Here is a 20,910-nt window from a genome sequence, read left to right on the forward strand (position 1 = left end):
GTCGACATCAACTTCATTTCTTTATTTCCCACCAGACGGCAACAGCATCCACTTCAAAATGGACCTTTCAGCAGCAGAGAGAAAATGAAGGACCATTTGGTAGCCTTATTTTAATAGGAGAAAATAATCATATAAATAAACAAAAAAAAGTTGCAGCTGTATGCCGAAAAATTCTCTGATGTCAGTAGAATTTCCCATATCTTATTGAAAGATCAGAGGTTGAATCTTCTCAGAATGGCTGAATACACAACACCGGTACGTGCGTGTTCGATCTGAAGATGATTTGCGTTGCTGGACGTATGTAAATATCAAAATTCGCTTGCATCGTAGGAGACCGAAGGCGCTGATTAAAAAGTCAGCGTATACTGAAGTCATGCAAACCGTGAATTCAATTTCGTACCCCGATATGCTACAGCAATTCCTGTTACATCAGCACGCAATTTTCCCATAAGATGGGGCTCTGTACACTGTTCCCTATACGTCTGTCAGACTCTGATTATTTACCATAAACTTCAACTTTGTTTCTCATATAGGTAGAGCGAAGCTAAGTTTTTCATCCACATTTGCTTCCCATAAGTATCCGTAATTTAGATATACAGACATACTTCTCATAAACTTAAATGCAAGTACCATAAGTTCAAAGGAAGGCAAGCATTTGATGCTTCAGCCAAAAAAGCTTTATCCATACAACCCATTACTATTCCCAAGGCTAGAAGATGGATAATCTTAAATCAGGGGGCTCTAAAAGAGCCCTCTTATTTAAACATTCCCTCTGAGCTGCGTTGCTTCCAAACTCTGTAGCATCCATCTTTGTAATCTCTTCTCATATGAATGCCCCTTTGCTATTCGCACTGGATGATCATCCAACTCTTTGGATCCTGTCAAAAAGCGCTTTATATCTTTGCCTAAATGCAACCTTTGGATATGAACTCAATGGGATGAACTCTATTTTCCCATTTCTTCCAACTAAATCAATTTAAGATTATCTGGTCTCATCAGCAAAGGGCATCACAGTCCATTACTCCGGAGTCTAGTCGATGTGCTGCAAATGCCAGTTGTACGGTTTTTGTGTTTAGAGTTTAAAGAAACACAGACAGCTTGTTTTAGTGCACAAAAACACTCTTATGAAACATTCCGTAGATGATATAGCTGGATGAAAGCCTTCTTGTAGAATCAGCAAGCTCTGAAGCATTTTCCGAGCTGCAGAATTTCTGGGATCCCGGTTTAAAGTCAGAGAGTTACAGTAGGCGTCTTTGTAACATTCACAATGGCGAACATATTAAAATTGATAGAAGATAAATATTTTTATCTTCTATCAATTTTAATCCAGTCATGAGATATGCATAACGTAGCCCAGTGGTCAGGAGCGAGAGTGCATAGCACGCGTTCCTTGAGTGCACCGGGGTTCAAGTCCGTAAATACGATAAATATTTGTATTGACGATTTATTGTAAACTCTACTGACTTGGTTGTCGTGCCGGAGTATAAACAGAAAATTTATTTATTAAACATTACTTTATCATCTGTTTTGTTTCCATCTCAGTATTAAAGTTCCATCATCTTCGATCAGAGTAAGGTACAATGGGTGTTTCAAAAGGATGCGTAAATATTCTGAGATTCAAAATAAGGGGGGGGGGAGATCATCCGAATGATTTATTTTCGACTTAATACGCATGATAGCGATCCATCTTTTCCATCATATCGTAAATATTTTTCAACACTGTACTGTATAGGTGCTCCACATCCAATTTTTCTGCGTCCATTGGTTGAAACCACTTCCAATTTGTCCTTTGAAAGTATTCCTTAAGATGGCTTTCGAAGATAAAAACGAAGTACCATAGATGACCTACTTCTAGCACACTGCGTGCAGATGCGTCATCCAATATTTTCCCATCAGCTCAGTCATAAACCCTTCAGACGTGTCACTTGGATGTATGTCAGGCAAATGTCTGCGTTTTTGCTGCTTTAATTGGAAGACGATGAACGCATTGTATGGCAGTTCACTGACCATCATAGAACAAAGGGGATAATTGGAAAGGTACTGACATCGAGAGGGAAGTGTGGACTCGTTCGGCAATATGAAGATATGAACTAGAGCAGGAAGATCCCAGACACTGATACGGACATAGAGAGAAAGGCTTCAATTTTTCATCAGCGCAAAACCGATGTCTGGAAAATGGCCTATTCGACCCATTTGCTGTTAGCATTAGAAATTGTAGAACATTACATTCTACTCACATAGGCAACTGTACCTATGAGGTGTCAGAGAATGAATTTAAGAATAATTTTTCTGTAAATTTCGCGTGTTTTTTTTTTTTTTTGGTCATTTTTTTGTTTTCGGGATGAAAAACACGTTTTTCTGGAAGAAAGCCGCACACTGAGGCCGCCTAACTTGGCCACGGCATTGAACAGACCATAAACGCGCCTGTAGTCAGTCCAGGATTGAGGTCCTGCGACTCAATTCTTGCTTGAATAAAGAATATAAAATATAAAATATTTGATAAATAAATATTCGTGCAAGAAGGGTTATCCTCCCAACATAAAGAACCTGTGTTAAAAGTCTTTGTATGTCTTAAGTATGCGTTCAGATGAATATTTCAATAAACAACTTATAGAATCTAATTAATTAATTTCAAACCACTTATTGTCATAACTATTTGCTTTTAAATTATGAAATGTTATAGAAGTCTAACGATAATTATTTATTTATTTTCAGATTGCATTCCAAAGCGAAGTGATCATATCAAAGGCTGTTCGCAGAAAATGTCCACAAATACTGTTAAAATTATGACGATTGTGTTGTGAAAATATATCAAAAAATAATGTAATTATTATCAGAACCAAACGACAGACAAATGAAAATAATCTCTTGGCTGACCAGAAAAGACCTACCGATAATAATGGTTCAATTACTGAAGATTACATGAAGTGATAAAATGATAGACGATATCCGGTGAATTCAGTGAACAATGTAGCCAGAAGAGCGTAATCTTGCTGTTGTGTTGTTATTTTTTATGTACAAATCTGAAGCTCGAGAAATCCAATGACGTCACTGCATATCGTTTAGTAACAGCGAAAGAGACGTTTACCTTCGTAATCAGAGCTGCTCATTTGTTTTCAGTACAGAATTTCCTATTTATTACCGACTTTCTTCGCCAGTGTCCATAGATGTCAGTGGAAGTCAAACCCACAGGAGTGGGCAATCCAAACCCGGAAGATGAAGTAACCGAAGATGCTGAAAAGCAAACGTACTCAAATTCTTATGACCACATGGGAGCAGGAGTCTCTCTCTATAGCATCTATCAAAGGCTATTGAGATTCATTAGAAGGGCTTTCAGTGGAAAACAAAGTAAGCTTTCTCATCGAAATAATTATTGGAATAAATAACCCCTCATTATCATTAATTTTGTGTGTAATCGAAAGGTCAGAATCGATTATTTCTATTATATCTATATCATTCGATTGATTCATTCGATAATGGGAAGTCATCCAATTAGGAAAATCATTTTATTATTTAGATTTTACTCATATCACAATGATTTTCCTAATTGAATTATTCATTCGATTATAGGAAATTTATTCAATTAGGAAAATCCTTCGATTATTTCGATTATACCATATCACTCGAAAGATTCATTCCATTATGGAAAAATCATTTAATTTGAGAAATAATTCGCTTATTTCGATTATACTCAATGATTTTCTAAGTTGAATGATTGATTCTATTATGGAAAGTTATTCTATTATGGAAAATCATTCAATTAGGAAAATCATTCGATTATGGAAAATCATTGTAATATGAGTATAATGGAAATAATCGAATAATTGCCTGATTTTCCACGATCGAATGATTTTTCCTAATTGAAAGATTTTCCATAATCGAATAAATTATTCACTTAGGAAAATCATTCGATTATTTCGATTATACTATATCACTCGAAAGATTCATTCGATTATGGAAAAATCATTCAATTAGGAAAATAATTCGATTATACAAATGATTTTCTAAGTTTGAATGATTTTCCTAATTAAATGATTCATTCTATTATGGAAAGTCATTTAATTAGGAAAATCATTCGACTACTGAAAATCACTGGATTGTGAAAAATTATAGCCCTTCTAATTAGGAAAACCCTTCGATTATGGAAAATCATTAGGATATGAGTATAATCGAATTAATTTCCTAACTGAATGATTTTCAATGATCGAATGATTTTTCCTAATTGAATGAACTACCTGCGTGTCCGAATACTTTTTGGTTTTCATAATTGGAGTCATTCAATTAAAATCATTTGATTATTTCGATTATACTAATTGGAAAATGATATAATCGAAAGATTAGTAATTAATAATTACTAATCATTCCATTATATCGAATTATCGAAATTTATAGATTACTAATCTTAATTTAGATTATTCCTATCATTAATTAACATATATTTAATTGTATATCTGTATAATTTCCTGCGGTTTTAATAATAATGTGGTATACGAGACACGATCGATCAAAATGTCAGGACAAAAACATCTTTATTTAACTCATTAACTCTTTCAGAGTGGGACAATTTTTTCGACACAGTGTGTATATATTATATGACAAAGCAGTAATCGCGCATCCACCTACGAATATTGTGTACTGTGTCCGAAGTTCCCTTCCTACCGCGCATGTGTATCAGCTCAACCATACCAATATAAATTTCATGGGTTTGTCTATGCAGGGGCAGCGCGTTATAAGCCAGTATATGGTCCGGGGACTTCTTTCGGTCTCCTTCCAAATAGGCTCTCGCAGTTGCTTTTAGAGAAAAACCAGACGAATTCTGACAGCTACCGGAAGTTGGTAGATTTTGACCGGAATCTACCAACTGAGGTTTGAGACTATCATCAGGGCCAGAGATAGTTTTGTTTTTTCTAATTAATTGCTCTTTTTGAACTCCGAATACTTTGTGAACTTAGTGTATACACAGTCATGTGTTTTCGATAATAACAAACTACAGGAAGAGAACTGATGAGTAAAATATTTCATCTTTTGCACGCAATGGGTGGTTCGCTTGTGGCAAATTCTTCTCTTGATGTCAACGAAGGAGAAAGGAAAATATACAATGAACTATGTCCAATGCCTCCTAATGTGCACCAGATGCATGACGGGCGGGTAGAAATAAAAGAAACGCGTGTTTTCTCATCGCATTGTGCCAATGTATTTTTGTTCCAGATTCCATTTATTTACCGAAATACAAGAGGTTCGGTGGGAAGAGCAGTATTCGCGTTTATATTTACCGTTTCCTGCCGAGAAACTCTTCCCAGAAACGGTATCCTTGGAAACACGACACAAGCAGCTGACACAGAGCGGAACCCTGCAGCCTCGCTCCCGACAGTTGCTTGGATTCCCCAACTCCGCTAATGGAAGTGTGTGCGATCGCAGTGTAGTGATGAAATTGGCTCATCTCTGCACGCGACCCGACTACCTCCGATTCTATTTATCAAAAAAGATAAGCGATCTACAAGCCAGAAATGATTTTGTCTGTTAAGGCAGACGATGGAAGCACAAATCTGACACGTGATGTGCGCACTAGACGAAAATTTGCAACCTGAATTTAACTTTGTGTTTATTGTGGCTGAGAGAGAGGTTCAATCTTGCCAGATCCATCTTATGTCGCATTCACAACGACAGAATATTACGTCGTGTTGTAAATCCAGCTTTGGAACATCAGCGGCACTGATAGGCCTGTTCCCATTTATAACAGAATGTCATCGCTTTCACCTAGAGGGCGCCTTATTAGTTGTGAAATGGACAACCAACTGCTAACGACTCGCAAATGCACCAACCTTCTTTAGTCAGTCCGTCCGTCCACATGTAACAACTCGACTCTCAATAGATTAATTTCGATGAAATTTTAAATTTAGATATTTTAGAAATATTTGTAGGACCGTACGAAATTTCATCAAAATCGCATAAATAGAAATTCTGAAATTTTATTTTCTTAAATTTCTAGTGGTCTCTCTACATGAATGGAAGGTATGGCTAAGGTGTTTGACCGTTATTCGAAAAGAACATGTAGGATTGACACCAAAATTTCAATGCATATTTTCTTAGACTCTGGGAAGTTTCAGGTTTCGAACATCCGAAAGTAAATATTACTTTCGGATGTTCGAGCATTAAGTTTGATTTATACATTACAGTATAGTAACTAGCGTATCGGTGCTCTCTTAGTATCCGTGCTCTCTCCTACATGAGTATTCACATATTATCTTAAATTTTATATTTGGTCCTTTTAGAAAGGTTTATAAGTCATCCCAAAATTTCATTAAAATAAGACCAATAGAAACCGATATTATTACTTCTTTGTCCGTCCGTCCGCGTGTAATAACTCGACTCACAGTAATGGATTTTCATAAAATTTTATATTTGGGCCTTTTTAGAGTGATTTGCCGAATCTTCTCAAATTTTATCATCTTCATCAGAAAAGCAGCCTTTAAACTTTGTAAACTACTGAAAATTCTGCTCACAGTACTTGGTGAGTATCTGTTGCAGTTTCCCCTATTTTAAAATAAAATTCGTTGTAAATTCTGTGTTCAGTAAAATCACTCATTTTAAAATACGACGCAACAACACATAAAAAACACATCCTGTTCAACACCCGCTGATGCGTTACTGTGTTTAGATGAGCCATTGAACATGTTGTGACAAGTCGTGACTTGCAACATTTTTTCCCTTTTTTCAGCAGATTCCAAAATAAGGCTATAAAATATATCTAAATATTACTTATTCGTTCGGTGTCTGTTAACAGATCAACTTCGCCTACAAACGAAAATGGAATAATTTTCAAACAGAAAACCAGTTTTCTCAGCAGTTTCCTGCTGCCTACACTCAGTGATCACTGAATTGTGACCACCTCATCCCTAAATGGAGGACTATGCCACATAGTTCTTAGTATAAAAAGCTGAACAGCTTTGTGCTCTAGAGCAGTGGTAATTTGCATCTGGTTATGCAAGTCAAAGTGATAACGTAGCAGTTATGAGTTATGGGACGTGGCAACTATATTATGTAGTTTCAAAAGGGCGTGATTGTGGGAGCTCTTGCATAGAGTGCTTCCATATTGGAAACGGCACGTCTTGTCGGTTGCTCATGGCCCACTATGGTTAAGGTTCCACAGCAGACGACCCAAGAGACAATCTCTCAACACCATAGATCATAGTCCACGACGAATGCTGTGGTGTCAACAACACGCTGATTGGACAATGGAGGACTAGAAATGAGTATGCTGGTTGGATGGGTCCAAATACCTAGTGCAACACGGATCCACGAACCCATTTCCTGGTGTCAATATCCAGGCAGGATATTGGCACCAAGTTTCTTAATATGAGACATGTTTTTCTAGAAAGAACTAGAAATGCTGGAGCGTATGGACCAGCGTTTCACTAGTGAGGTCTGCTGGCAGCTCTTAGGAGACTATGTCCATCCTGCCATGTTGCATTTTTCCCTGACAGAAACTGCATCTTCCAAGACGATAATGCGCCGCGGCATCGGGCAAGCATTAAGCACGAATGGCTCGAGGAACACAATGAAGATATCACCCATCTTGATTGGCCTCCAAATTACCTGCTCTCAATCCAATTGAACACCTGGTTCAATCGGATTGAGGGGCCTGTGTAATATTTTAGAATGGGAAGTGAGGCGTATGGACACGCAACCGTCATCTGTTCGGACACTGTGGAAAACTTTGCAGGCAGCATGGCTGCAGATCCCAAGGACGTCTTCAGACATCTACTGGAGTCAATCCCTAAGCAAATAGCGGTTGTTGTCGGTGCGAACGGTGGCTCAATACGGTGATCATTGAGTGTATTATAAATATCTCACGCAGGCCCTGAAGACACTGGCTCTACTTTTCCAACTTTCGAGGTACTTCGTTAGCTCACATTATTTACCATAAAATCGGATTCTCTTTTGGATTCCAGCCTCATTCTTCCCAAGCAATTATCAGAAGAGATAACCCACTAATCTGAAGGGAAGCTGGCAAAAGAGGGGGTCAGTACTATCGCACACCTTGTTTTCACCTAATTCGTGCATACTAAAGCACTCGTGGTGTGATTTGTGTGTTCCATATGTCCAACAAAACAACCTTAAACTGCACGCTAATGAACACCCGGGACATGCTGTCACCGCATGTAAAGTTAGCACACTTTGTCAGCCAGCCATCGTGTGATTTATTTATAGCTTATCGATCTCTGGGACAAGAGGGTAGCCACACTGTAAGCCTACCTTCCAATCTCCTTCGTGACGGCCATCTGTTCTGATTCCCCGTGCTGTCGCCTGCTTCCTGTTGCGCGCCGACAATCCCTCTGCTATGCATGCGATTCTCATCGATCCCTCAACTTCACACCTGCGAAATCTCGAGTGAATCTTCCTGGGTGACATATTCGTCTTTCATAATCCTCTTCTCAGACGAGCTGTGCTTCGGAGAAACTATTTCTCTCTAAGTGTCCCCCTCTCCTTCCGCAAGGGTATTATATCAGTCCTCTGTCTTCAGAATCACTTTGGTGACGTCATCCAAAGATTGATAAATTCTACAGAGAAACAAATGGATTAAATTTTGCTGAGAAATTTTAAATCAACTGTTAATTTCTACATTCTGTAAATACATTTTGACCTTCATCTGGTTCAATGTCTCATTGGAGGAGTTCTAGTCTTGGCGTGTGAGTATCCACAATCGATTTTTCAAATTTCATTTCCATGTATTTTTAATATTTCGATGATCTTAAAGTGTATTTACAGATGGTGAACAGAATAATGGAAACACTTGACAAATTAAGTCAGTTTTGGTGTTGGCCATTCGTTTCGACCACTGATTTGTCGTTACACAAATCCAAAATGCTGCATAACTGCCCTACACGGATCCAGTACTATTTATTCACAAGGAGAGGCACCTGCTCAGGAGAGACCGTCGGAAATCCCAGTCAGTGGAGCCCTTCCTCTAACTTCCAAAAATTTTACATGGGACAGCAGAAATACTGGAGCACGAGGTCCAGGTAATCGCTAATGATGGTTGTATATTCTGTCATATTAATATAAGTATTCTATGTATACTCTTCTGAGCGCCCTCTGGTCTCTGTCTTTCACTTTTTGAGGTATACCGGAATATTTCCCTCGTGTAATAGCCATGACTTATAGTGAGAAATTTTTATGGGCCTTTTCTCAAAACGTGGCTGAGTTAATCTCAGGCCAGAGTAACATGGTTTTCTCTCCCGGAAACTCGAGGTTTTCATCCAGCAAACAGAAAATTGATCACAGAACACACGCAGTTTCCAGAAAATATACACAAAGAAATTTGGCTGTAGTCGCTGAGGCTCCTAAAACCCTACAACAACAATAACCATCTACTGTACTTGGTCTATCTTCTTACTTCTAGAATGAACAGAGTTGCTTTTATACCAAATCCCAGGAGTGCATTTACTTTTGGCAATATAGTGTACATCTAAATCCAGTATACAATGGTACAAATTAACTGTCATATCTTGGAGTTTCTTTGCAATTGATAATTACTTAGAAATACGATACAGCTGTATTGGCTTTTGTTGGACAAAAGAGTTAGAACAGCTGGTTTTTGATTATTATTTCTAGGAAAGAGAAAAATCATGACTTCCGGTTGTTTATTTTTAAAAAAAAATGTCTATTTTATTTTTTGGACAAAGTTGATTACGCTTTTAAACAAAAAAAAATAAAATCTTCTACAAGGATTGATGGAAAACAAAGAAACTCCTTAACGACCTTAGACACAAACAAATAAAGATTGATTTTCCCCTCAGGGAAAGTGAGATAAATAGTCCCTCCACTGCCCTAACGTTTCTTAGCTACCGGCAATTAAGTAACTTGAGCGAGGGCCTGTTGAGACGGGCCACGACAATTTGGACACAATTTACGAAGTCTAAAAACAGCATACCCAATGGTAATGTCCGATGACTAAGAATATTGAGTTTAATTGCATATGTGCAAATAAATCGTGCTGGTGGGTTGATGAGGATGTGTAATTTTCGAAAATTCATCATCAGAATAATTCAACTTCTAATTTCTCAGTTGTTTTCAAGGCAGTTTAAACTGCAATATACGAGGTGTGAACAGAAAGTACGTGGACTGAATTTGCATTTTTGAAATTACAAGATGGTAGCGAGTTAAGGCTTGTCTCAACCTATTCGGTGACTCATCTGGTAGTAACGGATGACTCCCCAGTTTACGCATCTCTGTAAAAATTATTCTCCCTCTGGCCAGAATTCATTTTAAAAAACTAGTGATTCAGTTGCTCATGTTCGTTAACTAAATTGGTAGCTCAATTTTGTGTCTATGGACCAGTTGTTTTGGGTTTAGGTGCTCCAGAGACTTAGACTATATTGTCCCGTATATATGATATCTGTAAGTTGCGTATATTCCACGGTCGATTTGCTTGTTTTGGTGGATGAAAAAACCCGAGTTTACAGCGAAAAACCATGCAATCCTTGTCTGAGACTGACTAACTCAACCAAGTTGTAAAAAAGCCCATAACAATTGCTTGCGCCATTAATGGAATTCGAACTAACTTGACTTTTCTACTAGGGGTTGTTGTTGTAGGATTGTAGGAGCATTAGCGACTAAGGCCATATTGCTCGGTGTATACTATCTGTAAATTGCGTAGGTTCTATGGTCGGTTTTCTGTTTACTGGATGGAAAACCCGAGTATGAGAGAGAAAAACCATGCTCCCTCTCCTGCTACCGACTAACTCAGCCACGTTGTCAAAAAGGCCCATAAAAATTCATCGTATTATCCACACGAGTCGAACTCAGGTCTTTTCCACGAGGGCCTATAAATCAGACACAAATCCATTCTCTGTTCAAGACTCCGTGTTCTTCAAGGCCAAAAAAAGCAAGATTATCAAATCTGAAGATCATGCTTATCGTATTTTTGAGTCACAGGGCTTTATAAATTTGTCCCATATGGTTAAACACCCGTCGCTTTCCATTCAAAAATCTTGCGAAGCACTCCATCACTGTAGTTGCAGATCCTCCATACTTCTGGAATTTACATTAAAAGGATCAGTGATTTGCACGACTGAGGAAATTATTTCTAAAAACTGCAGAAGAATTTTAATTAGTATACAGCGTGAAGGAGATCCATTCAAATAGCCGGAAAGCCCCATCATTTTTCAAATATCAGTTCAGTCCCCAAACATTTCAACCACACCTTTTATGCTTGTCACTCACTTCCGGTTAGCTAAATTTTCTTGCTCCTTAGAAAAGTTCGTCAACATCTGGATCGGCCTCTTTGAGGGGTTCTTTCTGAAGAAACAAACACGAAAATAACTTTCTAGTCTTGAAGATCGTTTCCAGTAATTATATTTTAATTACAACTAATACCCTTTATTCCAATGATCCTCCTGCTTAGGTTAGTAGTCTGCAAAGGAGAAATCGAGCGCCGTCATATTTCAAAGGAGCGTCTTTGAGTGTGTATTCCGCTTCGTTAAACTCTCTCCATCGTGCACTTTACCTCATAGCAAACGATAAAATAAATTCTTCACCCGAAAACAAACACGTACACGCGCATATAAATGTTTAATAGCTAAACATCACTTCCCCATATTTAAATCATGAAGTTAATTACACATGATGCATGCTAAGCACACCTTTAACACTTTAACCGTCTGCTGTATGATCATCAGACATGTGAGATACATTTAAATGGACTATACAACGCGTTTAATTAGCGTCTCTCTACTTGAAAACGCTATTTCTTTCATTAATATTCCAGCAAAGTATATGCAACTAGGCCTAACTAGGACTAACATTTCTTTTTTTTTTTTTTCTTTCTTTCAATAATGTTTTTTTATAATTATTCGATTTCTTTATATTTTATCGATTGTAATGCCGAGTGGATGAAGCAATGAAGTACATTTATTTTTAGCTATTATACTAACAACGCATTCGGTATTGTCTTCCACTTACGCTTGTTTAAAAAAAAAAAAAAAAATGCTAATTTATGCTTGCGAAATAACTAATTCGATTTCATTTCAGTGCAGTGGCGCCACTGTCGCATAATATCTGATTTACACGTACATTTCGTCATTAGTCGTCTGTTGAGGAAAGGGAAATTTACAGTAATTCCTTTTATCGTCATATCAAGGCGAAGCAGACGAGTGTTTTCTTTAATCTCGGTGCAGATTACGTGCGATGTATCTGTGAGAGAACGAAGAGCTCAAAGAATTCATGCAGGGAGACTGTGCGCTAGGAGTTCTCTTTGGGAATACTCTGCAAGCTGCTGTATCGAGAAAGTAAAGGTAGAATGTATTGTAACAACTCCCCCCCCCCCAACACCACCTGCCCTTTTTTTTTTTTTCAAATTCTTTCGATGAGAAAATAGCATATGGACAGCAGAGAATGCCAAGAAAATCTTAGCATTCTTTGCTTTCTCATTACTCTAGTTGCAAATAGGAAAAACAGGCTTTTTACATATTTTCGTCTCACAGAGTTAGGGTTAGCTAAAACTAACTTACCCCTTTATGCCCTCTATTAATTAACACTAAAATAACTGGTTTTTTTCTGTGATTAATATTACTGAAAAGTAAATAACTAATTACCAAATTATTACTATTCATTAACTAATAATATATTAATTGTTTTCTCATCACTGCATGTACCACACAATCTGATATTCTTTAATGTTTTTTTTAATAACACCCGGATATTTAAAATTGAAATGAACACGTATTTCTTGATCTTCTGTTATTTAATAAAATAAACAAATTGTAACACGTGCCTCAGGTCGTACTATGCGGTCAACATTTTTGTAATGCATTTTACTAGTTTTTTCCTGTATTTTAATAAAAATATAACACGCGTTAGGCATATACGAACTCGCCAAAAAATAGGAATTGCAGCTTCTACCAACCAAGGCTCTCAGTAACTTTTACTATTATAAGCTTTATGACAGGAGCAAACAATTATCTACAGTCACTTTCAAAAGTTAAAGAAGTTACACAATTTCCACTATTTGAGAAATTTCTTTTACAAGATTGTACACAGGGCAAGACGATAACATCGCTTATTTCTGTGACAGTCTGGGCTTTGCGAGATTTTTTTACTACGTGACTAGGTTAGTCTGTCACAGGCGTGGATCAGTTGATAATTCTTTCATGATATGCAAGTTCCTAGCGTTTCTAGGGGGGTTTACAAGTAAAGATATGTACAGATTTCTTCGCAAAATTGTACTAAAATCTCAGCAGTGGTAACTTTTGCATGTGTATATATTTTTAAGAATATCTGAATGCAACCTTTGAGTTGACATAAAACGTGTGACCTTCTGTAATATCAAGAGAAGGATCTCTGATGTATGCCTTGAGGTAGCAGAGTTGGTAAGATCGCCATTCTCCCCACACCGAGTGGAAAAGACACGAGCTTGAGTCCTGTCGATAGCGTGAGGAAAAAGGCCCATAAAAATTCCTCCCGTGATCGACGAAACTTGAACTCAGGTCTTTTTCACCCGGTGTGGGGAGGACGGCGATTCTACAAACTGTGCCCTTACTCACGAGGTCCAGTTATTTTGCTCACCAGTATCTCTCTTTCTTTACATCTGTCATCAGACTCATGTTATCCCCTTTCTTATACATCAACACAACTGACTTGCATAAAGGATTCATTCGTATTGAATTTATGGCCTCCAAAGTCTTCCAACAACCTGTATGCTCTGGATTCTGTTGTTGCTCAAACATAACTGCGCACTAATTTGCGCAGTTATGTTTGAGAACTAGATTTTACACTTTCATCTTATTGGACTTGGTTGCAATTGGACTGGCTCTGTATGCACTTCTGAACCTTAACTGTAACGGATTACCCGTGGTATACTCCGAGGTTCCACATGATTTGAACTCAGGATGTAACTGAGCAAAAATTATAGCGTACTTAATGCCCAACCGATGAAATACGTTGTTGATTTTTTTTTTATACAAGGAAAGGTATTACAAAAGAAAAAAAATATATATCCTTTACTTTAGGTCTCAGTGGATCGTATATAAACCTCAAAAATTTCGGGATGTTTTCAGTAAATCAACTAAATTCAATCTGAAATGGAAGGTAAAGAGCCTTCAGGTGTAGGAGACCACGTTTTTTGATAAATGAACATGATTTGTTCGAAATGCACCGGACTACTGTGATTGGCAACTGTGCGAGTCTTAACAATTCACTAAATCCAAAAACTTCAACAGACTAATTCAAAGAGAAAAACCTGCATAAATCCATACCCTGTACATCGTCCACAATCGGTACTGTTGTATTTCATGCTTCATTACTCTACTGTTACCCTGTCTGTAATGGATGCTTGCGTTTGGTATCTCCTAAATGCAAATAAAAATTATTATTTTCCCGAGAAATAGATGATCATTTCCTTTGAATCTCTATGGTAGATAAGGGTCATGTAATGTCAGTGAATGTAACGTCTGTTTCAGATATAAAACTATCCACCGAACGTTGTCCTATAAGGATCATGAGTCTAGAGTCCCCAAGTATAGAGATGAATATAATTTCTCTTGATTTATCAAAAGCTTTTCAAGTGAATCAATGCAAACATTTTTTTAATTAAACTTGAACCCAAACTGAGATCCTTTCTACACAGAATATGAAGGATATTTATTTAATAAAGTTAGATTTTTACAGGGAATCCTCCATCTACTTTCTGAGATGATTTTAAAAGACGAGCCTGTATTGAAAATGTCTGATTACCATCGATTATCAAATACTAGTTTTCTGGACAACTGTATAAAATTTACGGCTCTCCTGCACACCAGTTGAATGCTGAATTCACCAAGTGAATGTCCGTAATGTTTTATTTCTGTTACGTTGTCAGATAAGATGTAATTATTAAGATTGCGTTAAATTTTGAGCTGATGTGAAAATATTCACAAAGGTATGCTTAATTTTTAGAGAGACATTTTGTTTACTCAGTTTTTCGTTTAAAGCCAAAAGGTTTTTTTTTGTGATTGTTATTTTATTTTATGAAAAAACTTCTGAAAATATATTTTTGAAGTAATTTCTATCGTTTTAATAGAAAGCGATAGAAATTACTCCACTGCTTTACTGATACTGTACTTTCAAGTGTTGCTAATATCGTGCACTAACTTCAAGGGAGAAACTCTCTCTGACTTGTACAAATTGCGTGTAATATTGCATATTTCTAAGACATTTGAGTCCCAATTTTAGGCAATTCTCTAATAACAAAATCCCTACAATGTCGTTGGCGTGGACCAAAGTGATGTCTTAAGCACCCGAAACAATAAGGGTGCAAGTCCTTCTATTCTAAATTCCAGTTGAATTCTATGAATTGCGTTACCATTTAAGATGGTGAATTTCACAACAACAAACAGAAATTTAGAATAATTCTCCTTCTCTTAACGTCCAGCCTGCACACAAGGGTCGTTATCACAGCGTGAATCGACAAAACGACCAGGGAGCTCAGTTGGTATGGTTCTCGGCGTTCTAATGACGAGCTCTTTAAGTGAAATGAGCAAACAGTGTGATTCTGCTTCCGAGATATCTGAGATAAACTTTTGTAGAAGCTGCAGAAAGAGAGGTTGCTGATGACTTTTCGGTAACAAAAGAAACAACCATCAGTTTCTTTAAAAAGGAAACACTCTTAAGTGTTAAAATGTTCAATGCCGTTTCGATTTCATTTTCGTTCATCATCAGGTGAAATAGATATCTGATTTATATAAATTTTAATTCATCACTCGTCGGAAACAGTAAAATTTCTTTTTAATTATCCCTTTCGTACCGTGCAGTTTTCTTCTTGGCCAGAATCACTTAAAAGCCGATACTCTTGACGTTTTATTCGTTGTTTGCATCTGGTGGTAGACAGCACCATCCATAATTGCGAAACAAGTTTGGAGCCTCCAATCTCGCATAGTGGCAGTACAATTAATAGTTAAAGTGCCGTAAAACCAAAACCAATCAATCTATGCTACCTTCCTCCCTTAAAATGGCCAATTTAATTATTCAGTTCTCTGAAGTGTTAAAATCAATAGTCATTTACGATTTTTTAAATTGCTGCTTCGTTGTCTCGCCCTCTGTAACTATGGTGATTAATTCTATTTGATGACACTATATACTTTCTGTTTTCCGTGTAGGTATTTATTAAGAAAGATTAAATAGCAGCTAGTCCTTGAATACTGACGTCTTGAAACATAAATATAGACAGAAATTATAAAAACGTTTTCAATTAAGACAATTTATTGCATTTTAATAAAAATAGACAATAATATTTTTAATATCCAATAAAGTTTTCAATATCCATGTTTAGTTCATCAGGTTTTGTATGACTAAACATCCATGTTTAGTCATTAGTCATCTTTTGCGTTTTTCAACAGCGAAATGAATTTACATTCTGGTTGAATTAAAATAATTTGTTGAATTTTAATAAATTAATGTACACATATTACCCATCAGGTGTCGCTTTTGCGTTTTGCATTAAAGAAGTGAAATTGACATTCTAGCTCAATTAAAAGAATTTGTTGAATTTTAATGAATAAATGTATACATATTTACTCATCAGGTGTCGCTTTTGCGTTTTTCAACAGGAAATGAATTGACATTCTGGCTCAATTAAAAGAATTCGTTGAATTTTAATAAATAAATGTTGCATATTTTACATGTCGCTTTGGCGATTGTCAACAGGGAAATCGAAATTTATATTCTTTTAGTTTATAGTATTCTATATAGTCAAAAGCGTTGCAGAAATCCTGTTAAGACTTTTTTTTATTATTTCGTTCTCAGAACATCTTTAAACAATTGCTGTCATGATCCGTAGAGAGCCCTTCTAAATTTTCTCTTTTTCCCTAAATTCATCCAATAACGGAGCGTGCCCAAGTGGAAAATTATAACCGACAAAAGAAGCACCTTTGTTGGTTTTATTCAACGAAAATCAGAAGGAATTTTCGTCGCAAAGTCTCCTGAGGGACGTATGAATCTCCCGAACACGTAAAAGAGCGCGACACACTTGGATGAAAATATAAATCACTTCTGCTCTGTGTTTTAATATTTTAACGTAAATATCTCTGAGGAGATTTCCACTCAGCGTAAGACGCTGCGACTTTGTTAGCAAGTGGACGATGAATCAGCCGAGATTAATGAACAATATAACGGAGCGTCTAAAAGGGTAGTGTGACACCTGCATAGGAAACTTTTCACAAAGGCACGGTCAATATTTGGAAAGGTCACAATAAAGAAAATAACTATTTAGGAGAGTTACGTCATTTATACCTGGAAACTAGAGGTTTTCATCCCGCAAAAAGAATAAAACTGTCCAAGAATTCACACAATTTACATCTGAGATAAATTTCCCTTTACAAACGATGTACCATGGAGCCGTCCTTCGAAATTTTTCCTAACCAAGAAAAGTTACAAGAAGATAAGCGGAAAGTGCCAAACTCTACCAAAAATAACGAAACAAGGATGCATATAATTCTCAGGAAGAGAGGTCCACAGTCGTGTCTAACCTTGCAGATCTGAAAAATCTTACGCTAGTAGAATTATAACCAAGTTCTTCATGCAGTGTTCAGAGACCTCCCTTTGGTTCTGTACATATAGCATCGCAGTTATTACTATGAGAATGTCCTCGCGGTTAACACTGTGGATACAATTACCGTCCTCCCCTCACCGGGAAGCAAATCCACCATTTCGAATCTCGTAAATGATGCAAGGAATTTTTATGGGCTTTTTTCCCAAAGTACCTGAAGTAGTCGGTCTTAGGTGATGGTTATGTGGTTTTCCTTATGGAAAATTTTTTTCCATAAGGAAAACCACATTTTTTCATTCATTCACCAAGTAGTTAAATCGACCACAAATTACACATGATTTACAATCACAAAGCGTAAGCGTTAATTTACACTCAAAGCATTATTCAGCTTGGTAAAAAAGAAATAACACAGCCTCATTTTTTAAAATTCTCTCTCTCTCTCTCTCTCCCCCCTATCGGTTTATCTGTCGATACATTGAGTTGGCTTTGCAGTAACAACACGTACCAAATACCTCGTGTAGCCACCTTTTGTCAGTGATACAGCCGTACGCCTTGGCATGGATTCCGCAAGATAGCAGGGTGTCCTGTGGTAGAGCTGCCGATGCATTGCACAATGTATCCAGGAATGTTCTCAGATTGTCAGGTCGTATTATCGAATGTTATTTTCAAGTATGTTCCAATCATGCTCAAATTGGTGGCAATCTTCTGAGTTGGCGGCCATGGGAGGACAGAGAATTTGTCATGTTCCCCAAACCAGTTAGCAACTTGCTAGGCCTAATGGCATGTTGATAGATGCCAGAGTTATCTGGACACACTCTCATCAGGAAGGGACATACTAGGTCGGCAACGATATAATGGTAGGTGTTCCCATCGAGCCATTAAGGTCCTCTGATCACCGGGAACACCGGTGATCAGAGCACCTAAGGCATGCTACGAAAATAGTCCCCAAACCATGACATCACTGCCTCCAGCCTGCCGAACACTAACAGTACATCCAGGTGCCATGGCCTTGTGTTGCTTTCTCCAAATGCGGATATGCCCATCAGCTTGATAGAGTTGGAAATGGAATTCATCAGACCAGTCTATTCCTACATGAGTATTTTCACAATGTGGCTGAATTAGTTGGCTCGGGGGGGGGGGGGGGTAGCATGGTTTTTTCTTCTTCTTTCGGAAACGCCGGTTTTTTGTCCAGCAAAAGAAAATATCGACCACAGAACACACAATTTATAAACAATACACTTGCGGCAATATGGCCTTAGTGACTGATGCTCCTCAAAAACTGCTACAACTACTACTACTACTTGACTTCACTATATATCTACTATTTTAAAGGCAAAGAGGAGACAAAATAGAAGTCTTCGTTGTGGTCGATTTTTGTTGTAGTAAAATTTTAGGCGCTTCAACAACCTAGGCCATATTGCGCAATATATAATATGTCTATAAATTGTGCGTGTTCTGCGGTTGATTTCTTGTTTGCAGGACGAAAAGCCCGAGTTTCTATAGGAAAGCCGTGCTACCCGAACCTGAGACCGACTAACTCAGCGACGTTGTGAAAAATACCCATAAAAATTCCTCGTGTCATTGACTGGATTCGCATTCAGGTCTTTTCTACCCGGTGTGGTGAGGACGGTGATTATACCAACTGTACTACCCTCAATGGGTGTTTTGATCTCTGAAAAAGCCATTTACAGTTTCCTGGAGATCGCCATCACTTGAAAATCGATGGTTACATAGGTGTTACTTTAAATTTGTGAAGACGAAATAATTACTGAGCTCCAGATCTGTACTGTACGGTGGGTGGGTGGTTTAGATCAATCAGAAAAATTCCTTCCATATCACTGGGAAGATCATAGTGGCCATGATCTTCTTGGTGGAATCGCTTCTGCAATCAATTCTTCATTTTTTGGCGGTGGTAGCACCTGGTGTTTCTATTGCATAGACTCCTGTTTTTTTTTTTTTTCCGGATGGCAGTTACAATTCTTGAAACTCCATTCTGGATCTGCATCATGCATGTGTAAATTTTCCTCACAAATTTTAGTCCTTCACTGTTTCTAAGTTTCGGGAGAGGTGCGATCATACTTGGCATCCAGCGAGAACTGGCCTTTGACATGGCCAAGTATTAATGGAAGATCGTCAGTACTCACCCCTTAGAAATATTGCATTCTCTGGGAATCATAGGCATTTTAATACTTCTATTGTGCATAACTAGATCTTCAATTTTCGAAACATTTCTTGCTATTATTATTTATTTTATTTATTTATTTATTTATTTTTTTTTTTGAGTTTTAAGTTTTGTTCCATTGATCGTCGCCAGGGGGCGTCATCTCTTAACGATTCCTGACCCCATTTAAACTACATAGATCAAAATTTTATCTGTTATTCAGAAGGAAACAGCATCACCATAGTTTTCATTCATGAATAACTTTTGGTCCATTCCCTCTTTTTGGAGGGAAGAACCCGAGTTCGAATCCTGTCAGTGACGCAAGGAATTTTTATTGGTCTTTTTCACAACGTAACTGAGTTAGTCAGTCTCATGCGATGGTAGCATTTTAATCTCGGTTGTTGTTGTTGTTGTTGTTGTTATTTGGTTTTTAGGAGCATTAGCAAATAAGGCCATATTGCTCCGGGGATATGCGGTGGTCATTCCCTGACCTTTCCGCATTCTCCGTATTTGGTGGTCACGGGCTCGAACCCCGGTCTAATCAAGAAGCGTGTGCTACGCACTGCTGCTCCTGCCCACCTGGCTACAGAGCGCCTTTTATCTCGGAAACTTATAGTTTTTTGGCCAGAAACCTAGCAAATTGAGTACAGAACACACGCAATTTACAGACATGATTGATAAGGCGCAATATGGCGTAAGTTGCTGATGCGCCTAAAACCTTGTCGTAGACATTCCCCGGTATTTTCATATTATTCGTGAGTTTCTACACCTAGAGGTAATAAGAAGAGGATTGTATCAACGGTTGAAGAAGAGTATTCCCACCGATACAGCAGGCATCACTCTTAACCTTGATAACAACCCCAAACAGGAAAGGAAGAGAATCTCTGAAATTATGTACAGGACCTGGCAAGAGACATGGGACACCACCAACAAAGGATTAATAACCAAAAAGTTCATTCCCTCTGTGAACCTCCTCAGTCCAAAGCCTCCTCCCTGGTACTCACCACGCCTCCATACTACATTTCTATTGACAGGCCACGGACCCTTTAAAGCGAAGCTAACATCCCTAGGTATTGAAGATGATTCACTGCGGGGCTGAAGAAACTTGGGATCACGTAATGTATGATTGCCATGAATATGACGAGTTGCGGCTAAGGTTTGCCACTAAAATCCAAGAAAATCCCCGGCATTGTGAGCACCTGATTATAATGGACGAGCAGCGCTACGC

At 37.7% G+C, this 20,910-nt stretch overlaps 1 protein-coding gene across 1 annotated transcript in view; it reads left to right on the forward strand.

Moving 5' to 3' along the window:
* The first annotated feature begins 2,723 nt into the window (after positions 1-2,723).
* The window catches only part of LOC150084972 (A-type potassium channel modulatory protein KCNIP1-like), a 74,783-nt gene continuing 56,596 nt past the window's right edge, over positions 2,724-20,910 (forward strand). The window contains exon 1 of the mRNA XM_090375679.1: positions 2,724-3,348. Within this exon, the coding sequence (XP_090231805.1) occupies positions 3,168-3,348 (181 nt within the window). The 5' untranslated portion in view covers positions 2,724-3,167. The remainder of the gene's footprint in view (positions 3,349-20,910) is intronic.

Source organism: Mastigoproctus giganteus, chromosome 6 (genome assembly GCF_048544385.1).
Source record: "Mastigoproctus giganteus isolate SK-2022 chromosome 6, ASM4854438v1, whole genome shotgun sequence".
NCBI lineage: Eukaryota > Metazoa > Arthropoda > Arachnida > Uropygi > Thelyphonidae > Mastigoproctus > Mastigoproctus giganteus.